General features: G+C 53.5%; 1 protein-coding gene across 1 annotated transcript in view; it reads right to left on the reverse strand.

Moving 5' to 3' along the window:
* ercc2 (excision repair cross-complementation group 2) overlaps nt 1-10,961 on the reverse strand; it is a 77,978-nt gene extending 67,017 nt beyond the window's left edge. Inside the window, exons 1-3 of the mRNA XM_072489896.1 lie at nt 10,888-10,961; nt 6,001-6,063; nt 4,331-4,444 (exon numbers count right to left, since the gene is read on the reverse strand). Coding sequence (XP_072345997.1) covers nt 4,331-4,444; nt 6,001-6,063; nt 10,888-10,947 — 237 coding nt within the window. The 5' untranslated portion in view covers nt 10,948-10,961. The remainder of the gene's footprint in view (nt 1-4,330; nt 4,445-6,000; nt 6,064-10,887) is intronic.
* Nucleotides 10,962-12,180: the final 1,219 nt, after the last annotated feature.

Below are 12,180 nucleotides of genomic sequence, written 5' to 3' on the forward strand. Positions count from 1 at the left end.
TCTCCGGCACGGCATTACAGACCCACACTCTCCGGCACTGCGTTACAGACCCACACTCTCCGGCACGGCATTACAGACCCGCACTCTCCGGCACGGCATTACAGATCCACACTCTCCGGCACGGCATTACAGATCCACACTCTCCGGCACTGCATTACAGATCCACACTCTCCGGCACGGCATTACAGACCCACACTCTCCGGCACTGCATTACAGACCCACACTCTCCGGCACTGCATTACAGACCCACACCCTCCGGCACTGCATTACAGATCCACACTCTCCGGCACGGCATTACAGACCCACACTCTCCGGCACTGTATTACAGATCCACATTCTCCGGCACTGCATTACAGACCCACACTCGCCGGCACTGCATTACAGACCCACACTCTCCGGCACTGCATTACAGACCCACACTCGCCGGCACTGCATTACAGACCCACACTCTCCGGCACTGCATTACAGACCCACACTCTCCGGCACTGCATTACAGACCCACACTCTCCGGCACTGCATTACAGACCCACACTCTCCGGCACGGCATTACAGATCCACACTCTCCGGCACTGCATTACAGATCCACACTCTCCGGCACGGCATTACAGACCCACACTCTCCTGCACTGCGTTACAGACCCGCACTCTCCGGCACTGCGTTACAGACCCACACTCTCCGGCACTGCGTTACAGACCCACACTCTCCAGCACGGCATTACAGACCCGCACTCTCCGGCACTGCGTTACAGACCCGCACTCTCCAGCACGGCATTACAGACCCGCACTCTCCAGCACGGCATTACAGACCCGCACTCTCCAGCACGGCATTACAGACCCGCACTCTCCAGCACGGCATTACAGACCCGCACTCTCCGGCACAGCATTACAGATCTGCAAATATTTCCGAGTTCCTGCATACCCGAGTCAAGATTGTTCATCCAGACCAAGAACAGCGATGGTCTGTGTACCGCCCCCTGGGGGAACGTCCCTGTATACCGTCCTCCAGTGCCAAAGACAACTGTTCACAATTACTCTCTGCTGCCTGTCACTCAGCCAATTTGCCACTGTCCCTTTTATTCAACTTTGCTGACAAGTATTGCAATGTGGCACATCATCAAATGCCTTTTGGAAGTCCCTCAGTACTGACCCTCTGACAGTGCAGCACTCCCTCAGTATTGACCCTCTGACAGTGCAGCACTCCCTCAGTACTGACCCTCTGACAGTGCAGCACTCCCTCAGTACTGATCCTCTGACAGTGCAGCACTCCCTCAGTACTGACACTCTGACAGGGCAGCACTCCCTCAGTACTGACCCTCTGACAGTGCAGCACTCCCTCAGTACTGACCCTCTGACAGTGCAGCACTCCCTCAGTACTGACCCTCTGACAGTGCAGCACTCCCTCAGTACTGACCCCCTGACAGTGCGGCATTCCCTCAGTACTGACCCTCTGACAGTGCTGCACTCCCTCAGTACTGACCCTCTGACAGTGCAGCACTCCCTCAGTACTGACCCCCTGACAGTGCGGCATTCCCTCAGTACTGACCATCTTGTCAGTGCGGCACCCCCTCAGTACTGACCCTCTGACAATGCAGCATTCCCTCAGTACTGACCCTCTGACAGTGCGGCACTCCCTCAGTACTGACCCCCTGACAGTGCGGCACTCCCTCAGTACTGACCCCCTGACAGTGCGGCATTCCTTCGGTACTGACCCTCTTGTCAGTGCGGCACTCCCTCAGTACTGACCCTCTGACAGTGCAGCACTCCCTCAGTACTGACCCTCTGACAGTGCGGCACTCCCTCAGTACTGTCCCTCTGACGGTGCGGCACTCCCTCAGTACTGACCCTCTGACAGTGCGGCACTCCCTCAGTACTAACCCTCTGACAGTGCAGCACTCCCTCAGTACTGACCCTCTGACAGTGCGGCACTCCCTCAGTACTGACCCTCTGACAGTGCAGCACTCCCTCAGTACTGACCCTCTGACAGTGCAGCACTCCCTCAGTACTGACCCTCTGACAGTGCGGCACTCCCTCAGTACTGACAGTGCAGCACTCCCTCAGTACCGACCCTCTGACAGTGCAGCACTCCCTCAGTACTGACCCTCTGACAGTGCGGCACTCCCTCAGTATTGACCCTCTGACAGTGCGGCACTCCCTCAGTACTGACCCTCTGACAGTGCGGCGCTCCCTCAGTACTGACCCTCTGACAGTGCGGCACTCCCTCAGTACTGACCCTCTGACAGTGCGGCACTCCCTCAGTACTGACCCTCTGACAGTGCAGCACTCCTTCAGTACTGACCCTCTGACAGTGCAGCACTCCCTCAGTACTGACCCTCTGACAGTGCGGCACTCCCTCAGTACTGACAGTGCAGCACTCCCTCAGTACTGACCCTCTGACAGTGCGGCACTCCCTCAGTACTGACAGTGCGGCACTCCCTCAGTACTAACCCTCTGACAGTGCAGCACTCCCTCAGTACTGACCCTCTGACAGTGCGGCACTCCCTCAGTATTGACCCTCTGACAGTGCGGCACTCCCTCAGTACTGACCCTCTGACAGTGCGGCGCTCCCTCAGTACTGACCCTCTGACAGTGCGGCACTCCCTCAGTACTGACCCTCTGACAGTGCGGCACTCCCTCAGTACTGACCCTCTGACAGTGCAGCACTCCTTCAGTACTGACCCTCTGACAGTGCAGCACTCCCTCAGTACTGACCCTCTGACAGTGCGGCACTCCCTCAGTACTGACAGTGCAGCACTCCCTCAGTACCGACCCTCTGACAGTGCGGCACTCCCTCAGTACTAACCCTCTGACAGTGCAGCACTCCCTCAGTACTGACCCTCTGACAGTGCCGCACTCCCTAAGTACTGACCCTCTGACAGTGCAGCACTCCCTCAGTACTGACCCTCTGACAGTGCAGCACTCCCTCAGTACTGACCCTCTGACAGTGCGGCACTCCCTCAGTACTGACAGTGCAGCACTCCCTCAGTACCGACCCTCTGACAGTGCGGCACTCCCTCAGTACCAACCCTCTGACAGTGCAGCACTCCCTCAGTACTGACCCTCTGACAGTGCGGCACTCCCTCAGTACTGACCCTCTGACAGTGCGGCACTCCCTCAGTACTGACCCTCTGACAGTGCAGCACTCCCTCAGTACTGACCCTCTGACAGTGCGGCACTCCCTCAGTACTGACCCTCTGACAGTGCAGCACTCACTCAGTACTGACCCTCTGACAGTGCGGCACTCCCTCAGTACTGACCCTCTGACAGTGCGGCACTCCCTCAGTACTGACCCTCTGACAGTGCAGCACTCCCTCAGTACTTACCCTCTGACAGTGCAGCACTCCCTCAGTACTGACCCTCTGACAGTGCAGCACTCCCTCAGTACTTACCCTCTGACAGTGCAGCACTCCCTCAGTACTGACCCTCTGACAGTGCAGCACTCCCTCAGTACTGACCCTCTGACAGTGCGGCACTCCCTCAGTACTGACCCTCTGACAGTGCGGCACTCCCTCAGTACTGACCCTCTGACAGTGCGGCACTTCCTCAGTACTGACCCTCTGACAGTGCGGCACTCCCTCAGTACTGACCCTCTGACAGTGCGGCACTCCCTCAGTACTGACCCTCTGACAGTGCAGCACTCCCTCAGTACTGACCCCCTGACAGTGCGACATTCCCTCAGTACTGACCCTCTGACAGTGCGGCACTCCCTCAGTACTGACCCCCTGACAGTGCGGCACTCACTCAGTACTGACCCCTCTATGTTGTGTTCAAATGTCAGCTTGGATTCTGTGCTCATGTCGTGCAGTGGGGCTTGAAGCCATCACCTTCTGACTCAAGTACGTTGTGAATGGGACTACCTGGGCTTGAGCTTTTGCCCATGATGTTTGTGAAGTTAGTTCTGGAAATGTACACGTTCCCCTTTCAGGCAATCAGTGGACACTACCTGTAAAACGGTTCTGTGCAGAGAAAAGCTCATCCGGCTGTTCCAATCTTTCTCTATCCCACTGCTTCACTGCCAGATTCCCCACTCCAAGCTCAGGCATAGTGACCTGTCAATTCTGGATGTGGAGTGGGCTCTACTCGACCCCACAAGGAATGGAGTCCAGGGTTCATCACACACATCTCCTAGTGGATTGGGTGGAGGAGGCTCGGCCCCGAGTCCAGGCTGAGCAATGGCCAGGAAACAGAGACTCGAAGCCAATGTCACAGCGAAGCATAGGTTCCTGTGCAAGGACAGACTGTGCTGCCTGGGGCTGCACAGGAGCCAAATCAGTCCCGTGTGGAGAAGTTTGATTTATTGATAGCCACATGGAGCACTATGCAGCAAAACTCACCTCAGGGTGGATGCAGAGATTCTTCCTGGAGCTCAGAGCCAGAGCCAGGAATTGCATCTTCTCGCCAGCCTGTTTCTCGTAGTAATCCAGCAGTTTGCGAAGTTCCTCAATTACCTGAGAGGGAGGAGGTGGGGTAGAAGAAAAGAATGGAGAAGAGAGAGGGTGAGGTGGGAGAGGAGGGAGAGAAGGTGGAGAGAGGGAGGAGTGAGAGGGGGGAGGGAGGAGTGAGAGGGTGGGGTGGGGGAGGAGGGAGAGGGTGGGGTGGGGGGGGAGGAGAGAGAGAGAGAGGGTGGGGTGGGGGAGGAGAGAGAGAGAGGGTGGGGTGGGGGAGGAGAGAGAGAGAGAGGGTGGGGTGGGGGAGGAGAGAGAGAGAGAGGGTGGGGTGGGGGAGGATAGAGAGAGAGAGAGGGTGGGGTGGGGGCGAGAGCGGAGGGGGGCGAGAGCGGAGGGGGGCGAGAGCGGAGGGGGGCGAGAGCGGAGGGGGGCGAGAGCGGAGGGGGGGCGAGAGCGGAGGGGGGCGAGAGCGGAGGGGGGCGAGAGCGGAGGGGGGCGAGAGCGGAGGGGGGCGAGAGCGGAGGGGGGGCGAGAGCGGAGGGGGGGCGAGAGCGGAGGGGGGCGAGAGCGGAGGGGGGCGAGAGCGGAGGGGGGCGAGAGCGGAGGGGGGCGAGAGCGGAGGGGGGCGAGAGCGGAGGGGGGCGAGAGCGGAGGGGGGCGAGAGCGGAGGGGGGCGAGAGCGGAGGGGGGCGAGAGCGGAGGGGGGGCGAGAGCGGAGGGGGGCGAGAGCGGAGGGGGGCGAGAGCGGAGGGGGGCGAGAGCGGAGGGGGGCGAGAGCGGAGGGGGGCGAGAGCGGAGGGGGGCGAGAGCGGAGGGGGGCGAGAGCGGAGGGGGGCGAGAGCGGAGGGGGGGCGAGAGCGGAGGGGGGCGAGAGCGGAGGGGGGCGAGAGCGGAGGGGGGGGGAGAGAACGGCGGGGGGGAGAGAATGGCGGGGGGGGGGGGGGAGAAAATATTTGTCAGTGTTGCGTCAGAACGAGATTTTCCGTGTAAGATGTTTTGACTTCAGTTCCGATTCGTGGAGAACACTCGTATCTCACCCACTGATTACTGAGTAATGCTGACTTGATTCTACCAGCGCGTGGGGACCTCCTGAAGGAAGAGTAACTGATGTGTGTGACTGTCTGCTTCACAGACTGCGAATCACCATGGCTCCAGAAAGGATACAAACACTCTGGCTCTGTCTCCGCAATGTCAGACACTAAATGTACAGAACGCGCCATGTGAATCTCCCAAGTTATATCTGGCTCACTGTGGCACTAACCATTCAGGGGTCACATGTTGGCAACCCAGAGATTGTCCCTGGATCTATCTGATTTGTATCCCTGGCTGTGTGCCAACACTCTTAACTTATATATTGGAAATTAAATCACAACTACATAAATATAATTGTCATCAAAATAAAATACTGCTTGTGATCTGTTGTTGACATTAAATCTGGGCTCAGTGAATGCAGGGGAGAGAGACAGTCTCGAGTTTCAGGGAAGGCAGTCACTTCATTGAAAGGACCCGACTGAATATAAATGTTCAAACAGTGATTGATGTGCAGTTTGTATTACCAGTGATTAATAATAACAGCACAGTGTATAAATTGGAAGTATTTCTCAAATCTTTCTTACCTTCTCGATCTCAGGAACGGTTCGTGAGCAGTAAATCAGCTTGGTCACTTCTGACGGACACGTCTACATGGACAGGAGCCAGTCAGAGAGGTGTGCACACAGAGAGAGACACAGGGATAGTGTGAGAGAGACACACACACAGATAGACAAGCGTACAGTAGGAGATAGGGGGAGACAGGGAGAGACAGAAAAGAGATATATTATTGAGTTGAATTGGATCCCACGAATCCGTGCGGTACCACAGGTACATTAATTTCCCCCAATGTTCAGACAGCAGTTCGCTCTGTGTCCCATGTAGTCCAGACACATTGTCCCAGTCAGCACAGCAGAGATAGAGCATGTGTATTTACACTGGGTAATATTCACAGCAGGGATATAGCATGTGTATTTACACTGGGTAATATTCACAGCAGAGATAGAGCATGTGTATTTACACTGGGTAATATTCACAGCAGGGATATAGCATGTGTATTTACACTGGGTAATATTCACAGCAAGATAGAGCATGTGTATTTACACTGGGTAATATTCACAGCAGAGATAGAGCATGTGTATTTACGCTGGGTAATATTCACAGCAGAGATAGAGCATGTGTATTTACACTGGGTAATATTCACAGCAGAGATAGAGCATGTGTATTTACACTGGGTAATATTCACAGCAGGGATAGAGCATGTGTATTTACACCTGGGTAATATTCACAGCAGGTATAGAGCATGTGTATTACACTGGGTAATATTCACAGCAGAGATAGAGCATGTGTATTTACACTGGGTAATATTCACAGCAGGGATAGAGCATGTGTATTTACACTGGGTAATATTCACAGCAGAGATAGAGCATGTGTATTTACACTGGGTAATATTCACAGCAGAGATAGAGCATGTGTATTTACGCTGGGTAATATTCACAGCAGAGATAGAGCATGTGTATTTACACTGGGTAATATTCACAGCAGAGATAGAGCATGTGTATTTACACTGGGTAATATTCACAGCAGAGATAGAGCATGTGTATTTACACTGGGTAATATTCACAGCAGAGATAGAGCATGTGTATTTACACTGGGTAATATTCACAGCAAGGGATAGAGCATGTGTATTTACAGTGGGTAATATTCACAGCAGGGATAGAGCATGTGTATTTACACTGGGTAATATTCACAGCAGAGATAGAGCATGTGTATTTACACTGGGTAATATTCACAGCAGGATAGAGCATGTGTATTTACACTGTAATATTCACAGCAGAGATAGAGCATGTGTATTTACACTGGGTAATATTCACAGCAGAGATAGAGCATGTGTATTTACACTGGGTAATATTCACAGCAGAGATAGAGCAGTGTATTTACACTGGGTAATATTCACAGCAGGGATAGAGCATGTGTATTTACACTGGGTAATATTCACAGCAGAGATAGAGCATGTGTATTTACACTGGGTAATATTCACAGCAGAGATAGAACATGTGTATTTACACTGGGTAATATTCACAGCAGAGATAGAGCATGTGTATTTACACTGGGTAATATTCACAGCAGAGATAGAGCATGTGTATTTACACTGGGTAATATTCACAGCAGGGATAGAGCATGTGTATTTACACTGGGTAATATTCACAGCATAGATAGAGCATGTGTATTTACACTGGGTAATATTCACAGCAGGGATAGAGCATGTGTATTTACACTGGGTAATATTCACAGCAGGGATATAGCATGTGTATTTACACTGGGTAATATTCACAGCAGAGATAGAGCATGTGTATTTACATTGGTAATATTCACTAGCAGGGATAGAGCATGTGTATTTACACTGGGTAATATTCACAGCAGAGATAGAGCATTGATGTATTTACACTGGGTAATATTCACAGCAGAGATAGAGCATGTGTATTAACACTGGGTAATATTCACAGCAGAGATAGAGCATGTGTATTTACACTGGGTAATATTCACAGCAGGGATAGAGCATGTGTATTTACACTGGGTAATATTCACAGCAGAGATAGAGCATGTGTATTTACACTGGGTAATATTCACAGCAGAGATAGAGCATGTGTATTTACACTGGGTAATATTCACAGCAGAGATAGAGCATGTGTATTTACACTGGGTAATATTCACAGCAGGGATAGAGCATGTGTATTTACACCTGGGTAATATTCACAGCAGAGATAGAGCATGTGTATTTACACTGGGTAATATTCACAGCAGGGATAGAGCATGTGTATTTACACTGGGTAATATTCACAGCAGGGATAGAGCATGTGTATTTACACTGGGTAATATTCACAACAGGGATAGAGCATGTGTATTTACACTGGTAATATTCACAGCAGGGATAGAGCATGTGTATTTACACTGGTAATATTCACAGCAGGGAAGAGCATTGTTTTACACTGGGTAATATTCACAGCAGAGATAGAGCATGTGTATTTACACTGGGTAATATTCACAGCAGGGATAGAGCATGTGTATTTACACTGGGTAATATTCACAGCAGAGATAGAGCATGTGTATTTACACTGGGTAATATTCACAGCCAGGGTATAGAGCATGTGTATTTACACTGGGTAATATTCACAGCAGGGAAGAGCATGTGTATTTACACTGGGTAATATTCACAGCAGAGATAGAGCATGTGTATTTACACTGGGTAATATTCACAGCAGAGATAGAGCATGTGTATTTACACTGGGTAATATTCACAGCAGAGATAGAGCATGTGTATTTTACACTGGGTAATATTCACAGCAGAGATAGAGCATGTGTATTTACACTGGGTAATATTCACAGCAGAGATAGAGCATGTGTATTTACACTGGGTAATATTCCAGCAGAGATAGAGCATGTGTATTTACACTGGGTAATATCACAGCAGAGATAGAGCATGTGTATTTACACTGGGTAATATTCACAGCAGAGATAGAGCATGTGTATTTACGCTGGGTAATATTCACAGCAGAGATAGAGCATGTGTATTTACACTGGGTAATATTCACAGCAGAGATAGAGCATGTGTATTTTCACTGGGTAATATTCACAGCAGGGATAGAGCATGTGTATTTACACTGGGTAATATTCACAGCAGAGATAGAGCATGTGTATTTACACTGGGGTAATATTCACAGCAGAGATAGAGCATGTGTATTTACACTGGGTAATATTCACAGCAGAGATAGAGCATGTGTATTTACACTGGGTAATATTCACAGCAGAGATAGAGCATGTGTATTTACACTGGGTAATATTCACAGCAGAGATAGAGCATGTGTATTACACTGGGTAATATTCACAGCAGAGATAGAGCATGTGTATTTACACTGGGTAATATTCATGGGTAAACAGCAACAGAGTCAAAGGGTTAGTAGCCATATCGATATATTGCACAATGCATCCTCCGCCCACACTGCCCACAAACCTTTCTCAACACCCCCCCCCACACTGTCCACACCCCCCGCCCACACTGCCCACACCCCGCGCCCACACTGCCCACACCCCCCGCCACACTGTCCACACCCCCCGCCCACACTGCCCACAACCCCCGCCCACACTGCCCACACCCCCCCGCCCACACTGCCCACACCCCCGCCCACACTGCCCACACCCCCCCCCACACTGCCCACACCCCCCCCACACTGTCCACACCCCCCGCCCACACTGCCCACACCCCGCGCCCACACTGCCCACACCCCCCGCCCACACCGTCCAGACCCCCCGCCCACACTGTCCACACCCCCCGCCCACACCCCCCGCCCACACCCCCCGTCCACACCCCCCCGCCCACACCCACCGCTCACACCCGTCCACGCCCCCCGTCCACACACCCCCGTCCACACCCCCCGCCCACACCCACCGCTCACACCGTCCACGCCCCCCGTCCACACCCCCCGTCCACACCCCCCGCCCACACCCACCGCTCACACCGTCCACACCCCCCGCTCACACCCACCGCTCACACCGTCCACGCCCCCCGCCCACACCCCCCGTCCACGCCCCCCGCCCACACCCACCGCTCACACCGTCCACGCCCCCCGCCCACACCCCCCGTCCACACCCCCCGCCCACACCCCCCGTCCACACCCTCCGCCCACACCCACCGCCACACCCACCGCCCACACCCCCCGTCCACACCCCCCGTCCACACCCTCCGCCCACACCCACACCGTCCACACCCTCCGCCCACACCCTCCGCCCACACCCACCCGCCCACAACCCTCCGCCCACACCCACCGCCCACAGCCCACACCCCCGTCCACACCCTCCGCCCACACCCACCGCCCACCCTCCGCCACACCCACCGCCCACACACCCCTCCGTCCACACCCACCCACCCCACACTGTCCAGACCCCCCACCCACACCCACCCTCCCACACCCCCCGCCCACACTGTCCAGACCCCCCACCCACACCCACCGTCCACCCCCCACACTGTCCACACCCACCTCCCACACCCCCCGCCCACACCCCCGCCCACATCCCCCGCCCACACCCACCGCCCCACACTGTCCATACTACCCACACCCCCCGCCCCACACCTCCCACCCACACTGTCCACTCCCACCGTCCACTACCACCCACACTACCCCCACCCCGACACCATCTGACCCCCACCCCGACCCCGTCACCTCCACAACCCTGACACCCACCCTGAGCCCCCCCACGACCCTGACCCCCCGACCCTGACCCCCCCCGAACCTGACCCCCACCGACCCTGACCCCCCCCGACCCTGACCCCCACCCTGACCCCCCCGACCCTGACCCCCCCCGACCCTGACCCCCCCCGACCCTGACACCCACCCTGACTCCCCGACCCTGACCCCCCCCCTCCCCGCCCCCTCCCACACCTGCCAACCCAGTGTGAATGAGATCCACATCCTCACCACTTGGTAGGCCACAATCAGAGAAAGCAGCGAGACGGTCTTTCCTGTGCCCGAGGGCATTTCCAGAACCCCGTGACCCTAAAACACAGGAAGGGGCAGGAGGCTTAAAGCAGCAAAAGATACAAACAGCAAATATCATCAACCAGACAAATATAACAAACAATCCTGGTCCTGCAAAGGACTATATTCTAAAACTCTTACCCGTGTTCAATTCCACCATCGACTCGCCTCTCCCAACTCTGTAACCTTGTTCTGATGAACATATCGTAAGAAATTTCATTCTAAACAAAGATCTATTGTCATTTGTAGACTGAACCTATCCCATCTCCCAGCATATTCTGTTTTTAATCTCAGGAACGATGCACTAGTTTTCACAAGGATAAACCGAACATTCATCGGAGTAATAGCAAGGTTTAAAGGGTTAAATTATGAGGGTATGTTGCATAATCTTTACTTTCTATTCCCTCGAGTTTAGAAGAGGTGATCTTATTGCAATATTTCAATGAATTATAGAATCCCTACAGTGCAGAAGGAGGCCATTCAGCCCATCGAGTCTGCACCGATCCTTTACTGAGCACTCAGCCCATCCACCTTGTCCTATCACTGCAATCCCATAACCTAACCTGCACTTGGACAGCACGGTGGCACAGTGGTTAGCACAGCTGCCTCACAGCGCCGAGGACCCGGGTCGATCCCGGCCCCGGGTCACTGTCCGTATGGAGTTTGCACATTCGCCCCGTGTCTGCGTGGGCCTCATCCCACAACCAAAAGATATGCAGTGCTAGGTGGACTGCCACGCTAAATTGCCCCTTAATGGATAAAAAAAAGAATTGGGTAAAAAAACAAAACCTGCACATCCCTGGACACTAAGGGGCAATTTATCATGGCCAATCCACCTAACCCGCACATCTTTGGGCTGTGGAGGAAACCGGAGCAACCGAAGGAAACCCCACACAGACACGGGGAGAACGTGCAGACTCCGCACAGTCACTAGAGGCCGAATTGAACCCGGGTCCCTGGATTCATGGAATCTGTTTTGGTCGCATCTGTCATCTATTCTATAGTGTGGTGTACCTGGCCACAGTTTGCCTGTTAGTTCACATGGGCCTCATGCTTACCCCTGAATGTTAGAGTATAAGATAGATATTGTAAATTGTTTTATCTTCGAAACTTGTACAGTAAAGTTTATTTTTGTTTGTTCAAAACCCTTGTGGCTTTATTCCCTTAGGAAGCGTCTTAAATCTCGACCTTTATTCACTTAATCAAAATGCTACTGGTCACTAATTGGATCTC

The sequence above is a fragment of the Scyliorhinus torazame genome, chromosome 25 (genome assembly GCF_047496885.1).
Source record: "Scyliorhinus torazame isolate Kashiwa2021f chromosome 25, sScyTor2.1, whole genome shotgun sequence".
In the NCBI taxonomy this organism is placed as follows: domain Eukaryota; kingdom Metazoa; phylum Chordata; class Chondrichthyes; order Carcharhiniformes; family Scyliorhinidae; genus Scyliorhinus; species Scyliorhinus torazame.